The sequence below is a fragment of the Delphinapterus leucas genome, chromosome 4 (assembly GCF_059928025.1).
Source record: "Delphinapterus leucas isolate spDelLeu-1000000601 "Yukka" chromosome 4, BTC_Dleu_Yukka2, whole genome shotgun sequence".
Lineage (NCBI taxonomy): Eukaryota > Metazoa > Chordata > Mammalia > Artiodactyla > Monodontidae > Delphinapterus > Delphinapterus leucas.
In genome coordinates, this window is record NC_143132.1 from 32,436,132 (window position 1) to 32,454,727 (window position 18,596).

The following is an 18,596-nucleotide window of genomic DNA, read 5'->3' on the forward strand; positions in this document are numbered from 1 at the left end:
TTTCAGACTATACTACAAAGCTACAGTCATCAAAACAGTATGGTACTGGCACAAAAACAGAAAGATAGATCAATGGAACTGGATAGAAAGCCCAGAGATAAACCCATGCACATATGGTCACCTTATCTTTGATAAAGGCAGCAGGAATGTACAGTGGAGAAAGGACAGCCTCTTCAATAAGTGGTGCTGGGAAAACTGGACAGGTACATGTAAAAGTATGAGATTAAATCACTCCCTAACACCATACACAAAAATAAACTCAAAATGGATTAAATACCTAAATGTAAGATGAGACACTATCAAACTCTTAGAGGAAAACATAGGCAGAAAACTTTATGACATAAATCACAGCAAGATCCTTTTTGACCCACCTCCTAGAGAAATGGAAATAGAAACAAAAATAAACAAATGTGACCTAATGAAACTTCAAAGCTTTTGCACAGCAAAGGAAACCATAAAAAAGTCCAAAAGACAACCCTCAGAATGGGAGAGAATATTTGCAAATGAAGCAACTGACAAAGGATTCATCTCCAAAATTTATAAGCAGCTCATGCAGCTCAGTAACAAAAAAACAAACGACCCAATCCAAAAACGGTCAGAAGACCTAAATAGACATTTCTCCAAAGAAGATATACAGACTGCAAACAAACACATGAAAGAATGCTCAACATCATTAATCATTAGAGAAATGCAAATCAAAACTACAATGAGATATCATCTAACACCGGTCAAAATGGCCATCATCAAAAAATCTACAAACAATAAATGCTGGAGAGGGTGTAGAAAAAAGGGAACCCTCTTGCACTGTTGGTGGGAATGTAAATTGATACAGCCACTGTGGAGAACAGTATGGAGGTTCCTTAAAAAACTAAAAATAGAACTACCATATGACTCAGTTGGAAACAACCTAAGTGTCCATCATCAGATGAATGGATAAAGAAGATGTGGCACATATATACAATGGAATATTACTCAGCCATAAAAAGAAACGAAATTGAGCTATTTGTAATGAGGTGGATAGACCTAGAGTCTGTCATACAGAGTGAAGTAAGTCAGAAAGAGAAAGACAAATACCATATGCTAACACATATATATGGAATTTAAGGGAAAAAAAATATCATGAAGAACCTAGGGGTAAGACAGGAATAAAGACACAGACCTACTAGAGAATGGACTTGAGGATATGGGTAAGGGGAAGAGTAAGCTGTGACAAAGCTAGAGAGAGGCATGGACATATATACACTACCAAACGTAAGGTAGATAGCTAGTGGGAAGCAGCCGCATAGCACAGGGAGATCAGCTCTGTGCTTTGTGACCGCCTGGAGGGGTGGGATAGGGAGGGTGGGAGGGAGGGAGAGGCAAGAGGGAAGAGATATGGGAACATATGTATATGTATAACTGATTCACTTTGTTATAAAGCAGAAACTAACACTCCATTGTAAAGCAATTATACTCCAATAAAAAATTTTTTTAAATAAATAAATACAACACAACCATATCTAACAACAACAAAAAAAAACCCCTAAAAATAGAAGTACCATACGACCCAGCAATCCCACTACTGGGCATATACCCTGAGAAAACCATAACTCAAAGAGTCATGTACCACAATGGTCACTGCAGCTCTATTTACAATAGCCAGGGCATGGAAGCAATCTGATTTGGTTTTTGTTTCTTGAAGGAAGGGAAAGGAAGTAAAGAAGGGAGCTGGACTCAAAGAACATTTTTAACATGTGAGGTTTGTTACTGGTACTCCCCTACCCAGCCCCCATCCCACCCGCGCCGCCAACTTCAAATTTCACTCTCCCAGTTTGGTCCCCCATATTACTCAGGAGCCAAAGTGGCCTCACCCTTCTCCCTCCCTGACACTTCCCAGTTATCTGTCACCATCCCACACTCCAAAGGAAAACTTCCATTCCCCAAGTGCTAAATAGCTGAACTCCAAGTAAAAGAGGACCTTTAATCTGATTAAAATAATTCACAGTAAATTGCAAATCTCTTAATCCTCTTAGAGGCAGTAACATTATTTTTTTAATTTGGAAGGGGAAAGCAACTTGATATAGCCTCTAACTGTTGGCATTTTCATACAGCATAAACAATAATATATTTTGCTTTATTCGGATAGAAATGGTTATCACATTGGCATGGCAATCTGCCCAGAAATCTGTCTCCAACCTGTCAAATTAACCCTGAATCTTCTCTTAACAACATTCACCCTTCTGCTTTGTTTGTTTGTTGTCGTTGTTTTTAAATCTCTGGGGAGAGGTCTTAAGGTTTGGAGTGATATCTCTGTAGGGATAATTTTTATGTTTAGGGTTTGTAAGTCAGGGTCTATACAAAGCAACTATCATGAACTCGTTTCTTTAAGAAAAAAAATCGTGATAAAGATGACCAATCAACAAAGCAAAAATGAAAACAACACAATTCACACTTAAATAGACATTAGAACATGTCAAACACTGTTTTAAACACTTTATGTATATTAACTTATTTAACCTTCACAGCAACCCCATTATTTCCATTTTACTGGTAAGGAAACAGAAAAGTGAGATAAGCTATTAAGGTGACATGGCTGGTGTGCAGTGAAGCCACATTTCAAACCATTGTATTTTAACTCTGAAGCCCATTCCCTTACAATCACTACACTCTACTGAAAGACACACTGATTAGGAAAAACTCAGGGATAAATAATCCAGCTCCCTGTGTTGTTCCTAGGTTAAAAACTGCAGAATTTAAATTCTGAAAGTGGCCTTAATGTCACTGTTTCAATTCCTGCATTTTACAGGTGAAGAAACTAACTCATGGCATGGTGAAAAGCTACCTAGTGGCAGATTCAAACCCAGAAAGAACCAAGTCTGAATCCAAGTCGTGTTTTTTCCCTCACTATACTACAGTTAGTCCATAGAAAAATCATAACAAAACCTAGAAACTCCAAGCAAAGGTAGATATTCAAAATCCTAGCCAATGCATTTTGTAGGATCTGGTAAATACAAACTCTTGAGAGCTCCCATTTGGCAACTCTGGTTTTTCTTCTTTCTGATTACTCACATCTCTGTTTCTAAAAGAATGAAAACTTACCCAAGAATCAGAGGGATTATTAATTTATTTTATAACTCCTGTCAAAGCAAAGAAATTCATGTACTGAATCACTTATTAATTCACTGAATGTGTTCGTTGTAATAGTTAAGTAGATCTAGACCCTCATAGTTTGAAAGGAGACCTGGATAAGTAAATGTAATAGAGAATGATCATGGGCAAGGTCACAGTTTTGTAAAGGGTGCTATGGAAACACATAAGAAGTACATCAAAACTACAGTGGGTGGGTGGAAGGGGCGTCTAAGAGTTTTTGGAGGAGGAGACACCTGAATTTATTCATTAGGCCAAACAGCAGTTAGGGTGGGGAAAAGGGGAGGAAAACGGAGAGAATGGAATGGGTCTAGACAGAGCAGTCCCAGATAGAGGAACAGCACTAGAAAAGCCTGAGGGATAAGAGGCTGAAGCTGGTTCATATGTAGGGAACCCTAATTAGGCAGGTGTGCAATATAATCAAATCAATAATAACAATACCTCCAGGGCTTCCTTGGTGGTGCAGTGGTTAAGAATCCGCCCGCCAATGCAGGGGACACGGGTTCGAGCCCTAGTCCGGGAAGACCCCACATGCCGCGGAACAGCTAAGCCCGTGCGCCACAACTACCGAGCCTGTGCTCTAAAGCCCGCTAACCACAACTACTGAACCCGCGTGCCTAGAGCCCGTGCTCCGCAACAAGAGAAGCCACCGCAATGAGAAGCCCTTGCAGCTCAACGAAGAGTAGCCCTCGCTTGCCGCAACTAGAGAAAGCCCCCATGCAGCAATACAGACCAATGCAGCCAAAACTAAATCAAATAAATTAAATAAACAAATTTTTAAAAAAATACCTCCAAAAGACAGGGTACTTTTTCTCTTAAGAAAATAAATCAAACATAACGTTTCTGTGGTTCACAAAAAACGGAATAGTCTTTATATGGAAAGAAATAGGAAGAAGAAATAGACAAAATCAACAAGACTTAGGCAAATTAGCTGATAGGTTTTCATTACATTCCTTTAAAAGCTTCAGTTCTCAACTATAGAAATAATTTCCAAATAAACGTGAAAGTCATGGCTGCCGTTTTAACTGATGAAGAATACATTATTATTAGCAAGCTATTTTGTCAGAGCATCAAATAATGCTCATCTTTAAACATGCCTCCTGTGGACAATGAAATGCTGGTGATGGTTTCCAGCTTCAAATGAATCAGTGCTCACTGCTCAGGGCACAATACTGCTTCTGACCTCTTCCCCTGCCCGTGCCTTGACCTTCTCGCACTCCAACGTTATTCCCTGCCTTTTGCTGTGAGCATCTCATATTATTCGTGAGCTGTGGCTCTAGAATTTAGCATGAGGAGGGCTGCCCCTGATAGATGTCTAACAAGAGTAATGCTCTTAATGATCCCCAATGGGACTCTGCCATATCCTTCCAGCAGGATGAGTCGTTGGAAGACAAAAAGAAATTCTATGCACTTTACAGTGAAACATAATGAAGACAAGAAATTTTTACATATAGGAATATTTTACTTAGATTTAGTAAGAAATGACCAGTTTGGGTTTTTTTTAAAGAGTTAACCAAAGCGTCTTCATATATATTTAGCTTTGCAGTATATCTTGAACACCTGAGCAAATTATCCCATTTCTACGTTGCCTTAAAGAAATCCTCCAAGTGTTGTTTTAGAAACATTTATGAATTATACACAAGGTTTCTTCACAGAAACGCTAGATATGCTCTTGAAAACTGTGCATAAATCAATATTTTGTAAATTAAATAACACTTTTCACCAACAAATCATTTCAGAGATGCTTTATTTTCATTTCTCGTTAATATTCAATTGGCAATGATTGCTGACCCTTTAGATTAAGCTTCTCTCCTGATAATATTTCTGTCAAACAGCTAATGATCTATAAAACAAATAATAAAACAAATATGGGAAACCAGGTTTTAGAAATGGTCCTGCAATAAATACTTGCAGAAGGTAAAAGCTTCTTTGCAATTCAGCCAAAGCCCCAATTTTATTCTTATTTCTTCTGATTTCCTTAATGTACTTTCTCAACCTGTAATTCATAGGCAACACGGTGGTGTGTCTCTTAATAGCAATCAGTAAACCTTTAGACTGTCTCTGTTGATAATTTCTCTTCTTATTCAAGAATATATTTATTTATTCAGTTCATCAGGACCTCTGCTCATCAAAGGGCTTATGGTTTTGTTTTTGGTGTTCGTTAGCTTTAGGACAAAGAATAAACATAAACAGTCAAACTGATCACTTTGCCTGGCTTAACAATTTGTAAAATGTAAATAATGCCTAATAAAGGCAGAAGCTTTGGGTTAAATAAATAAGCCATTATGTAACCATTTAGCTAGAAACAATACAGTAAGGATGGCCAAACACCAGAAAAGGAAAAGCTTCGAAAACGCTGAAGATAACAGAGTGAGGGGATATCAATGTATTTAGAGTAGGAATAAACAGCCACAGATAGGTCGGTTCTATATGGGACGGATAATGTAATATTGCAGCTACAAAATGATGATCTGTGGGCCACATTTGGTGTGAAGACTTGCTATTGTTGTTGTTACTTTTATTATTAATTTAGACCTAATTGTTCCCATTACAGGTTGGGAGATTTTACTTTAAAATACAGATTTATGCCTTTTCTTGAAAACTCTGAAAGTCTATCTACATTTAAGTCCACACATCCCCATGGCAACATCCAGCCAACCATCCCTTAGACCTGATACAGGGCCTTCCTTACACAGGCCCTGTATTGGCATTTCAGTTTTCAACCGTTATAAAATATTATCAGAGAAGAAAAACAGAATCTCAAAAATTTCATTTTGTTTATCTTCCCTGCCAAGACTCGTGACTTTAGAACAGGAAGGGCAGTTCGAATATGGTTCAGTGGTAAATGAAGGTGGGAAGATAAGTATCTAGCTTATTAATATATTTTAAATCTCCTGATCCAGAAAAGCATTACATCCCAGGATGCTGACAGAACTTTTAGATGAAATGAGATATTTATTTGAACACTAGGAAGAAGTTAAAAGTTATCTAAATTTTTACTAAAAAAGAAAACAGGATCCTCAAAATCCATGTTACACTTTAGGACACTGACAAAATATATATTAAAAACAGTAACAAAAGAACATAACCAAGTGAAATGACTCTTTATCAAATAAGGAAAATTGGAAGAAAACAGAAACCTTGTGTGCAGAGAACAGAAAATTTTAAAGAGCATAGCTGTCTTCAAATATCGGAACAGTTTCATGTAGAAACTAAACTGAATTTACCATGGGTAGTTCGGAGGGTAAAACAGAGTCCAGTAGGACAGGAAATAGAGTTGAGTTTTAGCTTAATTAATGAGGAAAATTTATACAAAACTTATAAATGGAATCTTCTATGCTATGAGGAGATAATTCCTGTCACACAGAAAGTAATGAGGATAGAATAAAGAATAGGTGTTCAGGTTACTGCAGAGAGGGTAGAAGCACAGAAATAAAGTTGTTCTAAGATACTGTCCAAATGATTCTCTGATAGGTTAAGAACAATAAAACATATATCATTATATCTAAGTTTGTCTATACACTGCTATCCATACCCTCAGAGAATATGCCAAAAAGTAAATGTCTTAATTTCTAAGAATTATGATATCAAATTTATATTTATTTTTTATCACCTCTTCTCCATTTGGTGGAAGCTCTTTATGATCTAAACATAGGCTCACAGGGTAGTCACACATACCTCTGTTAAATTACCTATTGGGCAATCAACCATTTAGCATAAATTCCTTAAGTGCAAGAAATGGGCTTTTTTTTTTTTTTTAATAACTTACTGCTGCCTGGTAAGATTGATCAAATGAATGAATGAATGTTATTATTAAATAGTGTACTCTAAAATATGTGTCGTAAGTGAAATTCTATAACAACTAACTATTGTAAAATCTACCTCTTCAAACAGATTATATCTTTTTTTCAGATCACCACTCCTGGATGCACCTTTCTAACACTTCACCTTGCTCAACAAGATATTCTATTCTTTCTTTCAACACTCTTTGGCAACCTACTTATTCCAGGGAGAGTTTGCTGACTAAGTAAATCCCCTTAATCTATCAGTTCTCAAATGCAATTCTCACTTTTACCATCATATCAAAACATCTTTCATTCACAGAGTGCCAACAATTCACTCATGTGCTTCAACATACATTTTCCTGTCTATAAGTACACAACCTGGATGTTGTATTAAAAGCTCCTACACATTATCAGTATGTCTAAAACATTCTTTAAAGTATCTAACAGCAACAAAAGTAGACAGTTGGTTAATAATAATTTTTCATTATTATCAAGATTGATAATCTTGATTTATCTAATCAAGATAATCAAGATTGACAGTCATTTACTGAGGAATAAAGAATGTTATTAAGCTCCATTCATAATAAAAAACAAGTAGCATTATCGAATACAAATGAATGGCAGGCTGCAAAGCAATAAATGCACAGAAACACATTTATTATGAAGTTATTTTAAGACAGAGTAAAAACCTTAAGGCTATGACCAGGTCTCATATGAGGGAGGGTTTTAGAAATGATACCTAGTTTCGATTACTGGTAAAGAGTAAGGAACCGGGAAATTTTTCAATTTTCATTTAAGCATATATGAAGTCATAAACCTATGGACAGAGAGAAATGTACCATCCCATCTACACATTTGGAAATAACTTTGGAAGACTATTGAGTTCAACTGAGAAAACCACCCCTAAGAAATTACAGAACAATCTTTAGTCAGACATATCTATTTAAAAGAATGGGACTTCCCTGGTGGTGCAGTGGTTAAGAATCTGCCTGCCAAGGCAGGGGACACGGGTTCGATCCTGGTCCGGGAAGATCCCACGTGCCGCGGAGCAACTAAGCCCGTGCGCCACAACTACTGAGCCCACGTGCCACAACTACTGAAGCCCATGCGCCTAGAGCCCGTGCTCCGCAACAAGAGAAGCCACCGCAGTGAGAAGCCTGTGCACCACAACGAAGAGTAACCTCTGCTCACCGCAACTAGAGAAAGCCTGCGCACAGCAACGAAGACCCAATGCAGCCTTAAATAAATAAATAAATAAAATAAAATAAAATAAAAGAGTAAGAAGAACAAAAGAGTAACATTTAAAAAACCAACTATATTACTTCTGAGAGAGGGTTGATTACAGTACTGTTTTTAATAGTTACTACAGATTCTGGCAGTTTTCAGGGATCATGTTCACCAATGCTACATTCTTTGTTTTCTAGAAAACTTGCCATCTGAGAAGGATACACCTTTAAAGAAATAGTAGTAACAGATTCTAACCAAGCTGTTGCCTAATATACTTTTATTATCCATAACATCGTATCACTATGTTCACTGTCTATTTCAGACTCAAAAAAACAAAAATTCAGCACCAGTTTCTTAGAGAAATTAGATGCCAGTAATAGTATTTTCTCTATGAAGACATTTCTATTCACTTACCCAAATGAGCTCTCATAAAACTTACTTTGCTCCTGTGTCAGATTTACTCCACAAACTGAACAGCACTGAATTCCACTAGATCATATTACAGGCTGAATTGAGATTTCTGTGTTCTATGGTGTATAATGTCAGGGTTATCAAGCAAAAGAGGGGAACAGACAATCAATATACCAGAAAAATCTATCATCTAAAAGGCAACTAAAACAGCTGGGCAGCACAAGTTAGTTCCCTCACAAAGAAGCATCTTAGCCTTGTTATCTACACATTTTATACTGTTTCATCTACAACGATTTTCCTATAAGGAAACAGTGCAGTGGGTATAATGGTGATGAGCCAAATTCTGCAATCAGACAGGTTGGTTTCAAATCCTGATTCTACCACGCTAGCTGACTGACCACAGTCAAGGAACGTAAATTTTCTGAGCCTCATTTTCCATATTGATAAACAGGGATAACAGCAATGCATTCATTCTTAATGTGGTATTAAATAAGATAAGGTGTATGAGCACTGTGCCGGCACATAACTTTATACATTTTAGACTTTATAATAATAATTATTAGAGATATTATATTATTGATTCCTAGTCCTGTAGGTTCAATGCACATAACTGGATCCATAACTCATCATTTAATTACTTGTTTTTTTCATCGTCAGGCTATATACATATATACACATATATCTTACAATATATTTAATAATCGTGTGTGGTTATTAAAGCATTATGTTCAATGTGTCAAATGCAAAATGGTGAAAGAGTAGTTTTGAATATGGGGTCCTAGGAAAGGACGAGCTCCTGGATTGGAATGACCCCTAACAGGAGAAAAGACCAAATAATGCAATGAATTTTGTTTCCTCTCTGACCATACTGAATCTAAATAAAAGCTGCCCTTACGATGCGTCTACCGAATCCTAATTATTAACTGATGAATAGCAACAATCTTGTCAGTTAAATGCTCCCTCATCTCCATGCAGTATCCAAGTAAAGCTTCTGCCCATCTCCTCTTTTTCTTCTACATGTTTAGGTTTCGGCAATTAATGAACTACTAAGTTCATTAATTGAAGCAAATTCCAGTTCCAAACTTAATACCAGATTGGTAAGGAAATTTTCACTTCTCTTCAAATATAAGGGAGAAAAACAGATGAGTCTATCTCCCACAGCCTGTACAAGCCAGTTTACTTTATTCAGACAGCTTGCTAATTGAATGGTCTGGAGACACTGAAATTACTTCCCAAACCAGGCAACTAAAGTAGTTTAAAGTTACCCAGAGGTGTGTAGTTAACACTTACAAATGTGTTTTAACTCACTTTGATATATGAACAAGCACCATTAGTGAAGTTTCCAAGTAATAAAAGACTGCCTTTTAAATCAAGCCTGAGTAAACAAAATCAGCTTTAAATCAGTGAAACTGCAAAGTATACATTTTATATTTCCTTTATATAGGAAAGGAATTGCAGGCAGATACTTCTAGCCAAACTAAAAGTTAGTACATTGTTAGTGGAAGAAAACAACCACATGCTAAAACAGAAAATATAACAGAGTATGCACGTTATTGAAGTTTGGAGATTAAATTTTGAGATGGTACCTCATTAGCACCATCTGATGCCAAATGATCTTGGAACAGACAAATGTAGCCTGATTCACTTATTCTTTTGCCCCATTTTCCTTTCAAACTCTACCTGGGATTGCTAATGACATAAAAGGGCCTCCGTCATATGAGTGGAGAGAAACTAAAATCTGGCCTCTGTTTCCTCTTCTGCTAACATCCATGAATGAGTTTACAGAGTTGATATTTTTTCCATGATGGTGCATAAATTATGACCATACATCACATGCTACAAGGAACTTGACTGTCATATAAGCACACCTCTTGTTATGTTCATTGAAATTTTAAGTTATATCAAGAAATAACATATACCTGAAATGATTTTTAAAGTACTAAATGGTCACATGTAACGATTTTATTACTCCTAAGAGAACTTTTCTCACATTAAAAGAAGAATCTACAGGGCTTTCCTGGTGGCGCAGTGGTTAAGAATCTGCCTGCCAAGCAGGGGACGTGGATTCAAGCACTGGTCCAGGAAGATCCCACATGCTGCAGAGCAACTAAGCCCATGAGCCACAACTACTCAGCCTGCACTCTAGAGCCTGCGAGCCACAACTACTGAGCCCACGTGCTGCAACTACTGAAGCCCGCACACCTAGAGCCAGCGCTCCGCAACAAGAGAAGCCACCGCAATGAGAAGCCCGCGCACCGCAACGAAGAGTAGCCCCTGCTCGCCGCAACTAGAGAAAGCCCGCGCGCAGCAACGAAGACTCAATGCAGCCAAAAATAATAAATTAAAAAAAAAAGAAAAGAAAAACCTACAGAGTGTCAGGGATACAGATTCGGTCTCTGACATTGTCAAGCAGAACCCCTTGCAAATAACTTTGGGAGAAAGTTCCAAAGGCTCCATGCTCGTTCCATGGCTGACTGTGGATAAGCTGTCCCTGGTTCTCGGGGCATGTACACATAAGCTGAACATACGCATAGATGACCCATACTTTGAACTTGATACTTTCTGAAATCCAATCAAGAGCATTTTGAGAAAGTGTGACCATGAGCTACTACTTGCCAGAAGTGCTTTAAAAATGTGTTTTCTAGTAAGGAAAACTAACATGATCGAAAAAACAGATCCCTGAGATACACGGTATTATTAGGAATTGAAGCCTACTACTTCCTATATGCTACATATAAATCACTCACTTGACACAAAAAGAATATATTCCCACTTAAGGCAGAACCACACTGCTCTGTATACATTTGCTTGTATCCACTGGTGGTGCTTTTAATGCTTCATTTAAGTGTCAAACTAGGTGACAGGCATTAAGCCTGTAGACCATTCAGCATCAAACTCACGATCTAAGAACCTTTTCTACCATTGTTTACCTTCTATACACTCTCCTCCCAATCAGAAAATAAATTAATTAAATAAAATAAACAGATATTCTTTTCCGGCTGTAAGCCACGGACAGCTCTGAACACGGCAGAGGTACTTCTCTCATTGAATGAAGTCAGAAAGATATGCACAGTCATGCTGTTCAAAATATTGGTTTATGTGTGGAACAACATTGTCATAAGACATTTGGAAGCCAAGTAAAATCACAGAAGTAAGGGAATTTGTAGCAGTCTGTTTTGGCTTACAGGAAATGAGACTGAGCTCTCCCATGAAGCAAGCAACATGACACCTTCCAGCATTAGAAATAGCCTTTTGGTTGGCTAAAGAGCAAAAGAGAGGGAAGCAACGAAGTGGAGATCAAAGCTATCTCCCTGTACACTACAGATAATCTTTTTTTCTTCCTCTTCCTCAACAGCAAGATTGAAGGAAAGTGCTGAAGGTAGAGGGACAAGGGGAAAAGGAAACCATGCTAATCCAGAATTGTAGGGAAAGGAGATGGCCTTTGATCTCCACAGGATGGCAACTTTATAGGCTATGCATAAGCAGTTTCCAACCAGCTGATCAACCAGGTATTAACACTCAACACCCTTCCATGATCAGTAACCATGAAGTGAGTCATCTGTGGATAGCAGTCAAGCAGAAGGCTCATCTACTACTAAACGACCACCAGCCCATGCCCAACCCAGAGGGGAAGGTGCAACCCCAGGGGAAATGATTGTTTCTCCACAGGCAGGCTCTTCCCTGATAAGCACCAATTATTTGCCTTGGGACTCAGAGCAAAATCTTTCCTCAAGTGTGCATGAATGAGGACGGCATTCATTTTTCAAAATACAACTTGGAATCCGTGTATTTCTACATCACCAGCAGTCATTGTTTTGACTTCTGTTCGGTGTCTTTTTTTAAGCATGCCAGGAAATACAGACATGATAAAGGCTGGATGTGAGTTGGTTGAATGTAAAGAACCGATCATCTTGCTTGGTAATCTAAAAATTTAAAGATCATTTACTTAATGGCAGGATAAAAAATGCCTCCCTTCCAAATTCTCAAGAGTTCAAACCACAGTCTTGTTTGGGTGAATTTGGGGGACATGTTTTAAAATTAAAAAAAAAAAATGATTGAACCATAATCTTTCTTATTTTAAATCCTTCATTTCTCTCTTTCAACTAGGAAAGTGCACAGTGGTTAAGGGTTTTGGAATCAGCATGGTTCAAATCCCTGCTCATCCACATCTCCTAACCTCTCTATGATGTAGTTTCCACAGCGATAAAATACAGATAAAGTAAAATTTTCGTAACAATAGCACCTATGTCATAGGGCTCTTATAAGCATTAAATAAGATAATGGTGACCGTTCCACAAATGACAGTCATATCTTCATAGCACTAGCAGTAGTCATCATCATAAAGTTTCTTACGGTGCCCCAGAATTTGAACTTGATCTCATTTTTTTTATTATTTCCTTCTCTCACTTGCTGGTCTCCTCTAAGCAAAAACATTATGATACAGAAGGTAACTACTTAGCTTTCCACTCCTCTGTATAAATTGAGGAAGTCAACATTCTAAAGTCTTCTTAAATATAGCTTAAAAAAAAACTATTTTATGAATTCATTAAAGATTCCAACCACTCCTTTGTTTTCAAACTACTCCATGTTTCAAACTACTCCTTTGCTTTAAAAATTGTCTAGTTCTCTATATAGTTGTTAAACATAGAGCATACACACTGACATCAATTTTTCAAGAGCCCACTTTTCAGATTTGCTCTTTGTGCTATGTGTGGTCAGAGGGTACACTAAGATTGGCTCTGTCTACTGCCACTCTCCCTCCTCCTATAGTTTAAAACCAGCTTAATTATGGATCTGTTTCTTCTACTGTACTTCTCTAGCCTTCTGCTTCTGGTTCCACCTTTTTTTTTTCCTTTCTTATTACCGAATTTCTTAATATACTCTACAGATTACCTTAGGCCTAATTTTTAATTGAGTAACAATTTTGATTTCCTTATATTTTTCTATAAGAAATCAAGCATGCAAGGCAGTTATACTTTTGTTTTTAGAATTAAACATTTTTCTAAAGGCCAGAACTTAAAATGAGCATTACCTTAACATCTCTTATTAACACAGAAGATGATACATACTCAACTATTTATGATCTTCATTGGCAAGCTGTTATTCTAAGCTTCCTCCCAATCTTATTCCTCTTGCCCAGTATTTTAAATTACAGATACCTACTCAACGTAAAATAAATAAATAAACAAACAACTGTGATTATAGGTTTGAAATTTAGCATTTTGTATCACTTTATTCACACAAGAGTATTTCATTTGTCATAGGGAAGACTAAGGGAAAATTTCAGGTAAATTTATTGTTCTGAGACATTTTAACTGTAAATATCTTATGTATTAGAGGCCCCATTATCAAGAAATAGGATGCCTTTAAAAGACGTCACAGTATTCAGATAAGTGTATTTAAAAGCCAATAAGTTTATAAAGAAATGAATAAGAAATTATTGGAATTACCAAAGAATCTTTCCAGTTACAGAGACCACAGAGCAAGATAAGTGGCTCACATAGTGAAACTTATCTAAAAAATTTCCCTCCCCCCAAGAGAAAAAGACTCCTCCCTCCCAAAAAAAAGGAGGAAAGGAAGACAGCACTAGTGAATTTCTACTTCATTTGAAGTTCAGATCTCATCCTAAGTCTGAACTGAAATTCAATCACTTTTTCACTTAAAAGCAGTTTTGATCAAATGGAGTTGAGGAGAGGAAGTCCATAAAGAAAGAATGTTTAGAATCAGTTCCTGAGAGATCACACAGATTTTTTTTTTCCAGGGCTATCCCATCTGCTCCCCTCACCAAAAGTCTAGCTCTCCACAGAAAAGAACTCAGGTATACAAACACTAAAGAAATTTACCATGAAAAAGAATTTCTAAAGAAATACCTATTTTTTCCAAAATCTTAGTTTCCTAGAATAAAAAGTTATATATTGTAGCATTAGGCTAATAAATAAAAGACTACAAAAAACAAACACATAACATTTTGATGTTAAGTATGACATCAACACATCAACGTGAAGTTTATAATCTGTATGAAGAAAACTATAGGACTTTGTTAAGTTGGCAGCCAGGTTTTTTTAAAAAAAAAAAAAAGGAAAAGAAAAAAGAACTGACAACCAATAGATGTTTTTACAGGTTAAATCTTGTTGAAGGTACCTTACCCCCCTCAGTACACTTTGATTTATTTAAACTCACCACATTTCTCTTAAATACACTCCATTAACAAGTGATAGACTGTGATCTTAGGCTTGAGGCAAGATATGAAACACAACCTTTCAAGAACTTCATTCATTCCCTGCCCAGGTGTCTTGAGCACGCCCAACTCTACTTACTTATCTGAGTTTTGTGAAGTTTTATTCAAGTCAATAGTGTGGCTTTAGAATAGCACACAGTCGTGAACCCTCCCCAGCAGCCCAGTAATCTGGCCTCCCCAAGTTCAGATTCACAGCTGGAGTGAAAGCCAGCAGAAGACCAATAAACAGCTTCAGGTTAAATATGAGAGAGCATCTCACAAGGACAACTCTGACCCCACCAAGAAAGTGGATAACCACACCTATCGGAAAAACTTAGGTTTATTAAAATCACCAGTAGCTTCGGTGGAAAATTAAATTAGAAAAACAAAGCCAGAAATCATTTCAGCTCTAAGGTTATAAATGCCTTCTATCTATTTAAATTACAAATCTCAGGTACTAAGTACTAATCAAATTATCAAATCTAAAGGGCAGTACACGCTCCGACATATTTCTCCAAGTGCAGACAGAATTTGCACGCTGACACGACTAGCTTTCAGTGACATCCTATTACTGTGACCCTATCTTTAATCTACTGCCATGATAAAATGTCCCAACATATACAAACTCAGCTCAAACAGTGACTAATGACCATTAATCCCCCTATCTTCAGTAATCTGCTCCTCCAGTCATTTATCACACTGACACTTCACTTTACACACGTGAATAAACTTTAACCGAGAAGGTGAATCAACAAAAATCTCAAAGGTATCTGAAGCTGTAAATTAAACTAGGGGGAGACTTGGCGAAGAGAGACAAATAGAGAGATCAGATCTGAATGTTTCTGATTTGCATCCTTGTCTGGTATGGGGGTGGGAAACCATTCAATCCCTCAGATATGAAAACTAAGAAAAAAATACACGAGAGAGGGGAAGCTGGAAGAAAGAAGAGGCGGCCGGCCCCAAAGAATCTGTTTAATCTAGTCATCCTTCCACTGTGACAGGAATGAAAACTTCAGCTTTCTGTTTTCTTCAAAGGAATAACAATTTAATAAATTTCTCATTTAGTTCCGTTGCAAAGGTTCCTTTTAGTCAGAAAGCATATTTTAGGGATTATTTTAGGGATTTATTTGCCATCATTTAGCTGATGTGTTTTTCTTTTACATATTTCCTTAAGTAAAATCCTTGGTCAAAATATTAATCATAGCCGTGGACCACAAAAAGCTCAAACCAACCTTTCAAAACTGTTTCATAATCATGGAAATTGCGTGACTCTAACGTACAGGCTCTGATGCAACTTGAAGCTCAGTACAGGACTATAAAAAATTCCCTGAGGTACACTGTGTGTGTGTGTGTGTGCGTGTGCGTGTGTGTGTGTGTGTGTGTGTGTGTGTGTTAAGGCCTGAAATCGGATCCTTGATTGAAACCAGAATCTACCAAAAGGAAAGAAAGAAAAGTTGAGCCGTGGCTCTGTTCCCTAGTAAAAGTTTCTTCGGGAGGGTAAGAAAGCTATTTGGAAGTGTAGATGCAGTGTACACTCTTAGGTCAGACGTATCCCACTGCAGTATCCTTCCAACAGCTCATGTGAAGAGTTTTGGTACTATTTAATGAATCCCCAAAATCCTAAATTCAGCCTTCTGTTTTCCCTTGCCAATGAAAACTCCCAGGCAACTAAGTGTTCCCTTTCAGATACTTGCAACCTCTTGTTTTCCTTCTAAACTCACCCAGGCAGAGGGGATACTTTATATCCTACGGTAAGAAGGAGTTATTTCCTGAAGTTTCTTCAGAATCGAATTTAATTACAGACCTTGGTTATATAAAACAACTATTAATAACCCCTTTGCTCGAAAGAGGAGGGGCGAATTGGAGGACCAGGTTCAGGAATCCTGGCGGGTTTCTGGGCTCCAGCTCCCCGGGCGCACACCTCCCTTCCCGCGGGAAGCAGCCGAGGGCTGAAACTCACTTTGGCTCATCCTCATGGCCCAAGCTCACCGCCAACCGCTGACTCTCCCACCCTTGCGCTCCGACGTGCGTTTGCCCAGAATGATCTGGGCGTGCCTCGAACTTGGCAAAAGGCCTAGGTCTGCGAAGAGGCTTGGAAGGTCTTGGGAGATGAGGGAAAGGGGACAACACAAAGTAGGAACTAAGAACCTTTTCGTCTAAAACTCCTGCCAGGGGTCGGGCCCCTCCGGCCTTAGAAGGGAGAGGTCACCAAAATGCAGTTCGGGGTTGATTCTGAAAAGTGGAGAGGGGGCGTGCAAGGGGAATGGAGGGTGAAGGAAGAAGACGCGGGGTTACCTGAACAGAGACATATTAATCCAAAGAGGTAAAAGTGAGCAGGCTCCGCGATCATTGTCCTCGGGTGGATCCTGCATACAGTCTCATGCCAAGAGGAGAGAGTAGAAATGGGGTCTCCAAATTTATGAAGCCACACACTACACACAAAGGCTTAATATAAGCAACGTGGGTCAATCCGCCAGGAGTTTTTAGGGCAATTACTTGTCCACCTCTCCGGACGCTTGTCAGTATCTCTGAGCCCTCTGCAGACTAAGAATTCCAAGGTTTGCCTTCTCTGGCGCCAGGGTTTCCGAGGAGGCTTGGCCACTTCCAAGGACCATCCAAAGCGAACAACAAAGAGCCGAAGCAGAAGAGCAGTTGTGCGGTTTCCTGCCTCCACAATCTTGCCGAGCCTCCCGGCGTGCTCCCGCGGCGAGGGCCGGCGCGGCGGCGGCAAAGTTAGCGTGTGAGAACGGATTAGGGAGGGCCGAAAAGTGCTTCTCCGTCTATAGGCGAGCCCAGTCAACAGCTGGCCACCCGCGCCGGCGGCAAAGGCAGCCAAGGCAGTGGCAGCAGCTCGGGAGGACGGGCACAGGGTGCCGGGGGTGTGCCTGGGTGACTCCGCGCGCTGGGGGCGAGCAAGGGGGCGGTGCGGCGACAGCGGTTCCCTGGGCGGGCCCTTGTTCCCATCACTTGGGGGATGCGGAGGGTACTGAAGAAGGCAGCTGCTCCGCGGACACACTCAAGCCTCCCGGGCGCCCCCAGCCCAGCGCGGCGCTCACCATCCCTCCGGGCCCTCGCCCGCGGGGGCGTGCGCGCAAGGCACCCCGAACTCTCCGCGGCTGGAACGCTGGAGCCTAAACTTCCAGGCGGTGGCTGCCCGCAGCCCGGGCTCGTGGTAGCTGCAGAGAGGCACCCGACCTCCCCGGGGTGGCGGAGAGGGGCCAGGAGGATGCCGCTGCGGGTGGGAGCGACGGCTGCCGCGGCTCACCCGAACTCCGCTGGGATCAGCGGCGTCTGAAGTTTCTACTCTCACGCTGCCTCTTCTCTGGCTCGATTGCTTGCGGGTTTCCCCCACAGTCCCCGCGGCTCCCGGTTTCCTCCCTCTCTTTCCCAGCCCGAGAATACTTAAAGGGGCCGCGCAGTCCTTTCCACGCTTCACTCTACACTCTCCAGACGCCGGTCTGGCAAGTTCTGCTCGTTAATATTTCCATCCATAAGCCAGGGTGCCCGACTACGCCCTCAGGTGAGAATCAAACTGCTCAGGATCACAAAGCCGAGCGAATTGGAACTTGCCTTGTTTCTCTCGACACCCCTGGCTCCCCTGCACCTTTCTCCAAATGGAACCTCCCAACCAAAGACTTCAAAAACCCTCCTGGTCCAGCTTAACCTCTTCCCTACCGTTTACAGGAGTTGAAATAAACTCTCAAATAACTCTGTCTTCACCCTTCCCTATTCCCATTAAAAAAAAAAAAAAAAAATCAAACGTGGGCAAACAAGCCTATAGGACAGGAGGTAGAGAAATAACTACGTAGAATTTATTACGTAGTTATATG

The 18,596-nt window shown here is 39.5% G+C and overlaps 1 protein-coding gene across 1 annotated transcript in view; it reads right to left on the bottom strand.

Annotated features, from left to right (window-relative positions):
* ROBO1 (roundabout guidance receptor 1) overlaps nt 1-18,202 on the bottom strand; it is a 390,378-nt gene extending 372,176 nt beyond the window's left edge. Inside the window, exon 1 of the mRNA XM_022579460.3 lies at nt 17,062-18,202. Coding sequence (XP_022435168.1) covers nt 17,062-17,116 — 55 coding nt within the window. The 5' untranslated portion in view covers nt 17,117-18,202. The remainder of the gene's footprint in view (nt 1-17,061) is intronic.
* Between the last annotated feature and the right edge of the window lie 394 nt (nt 18,203-18,596).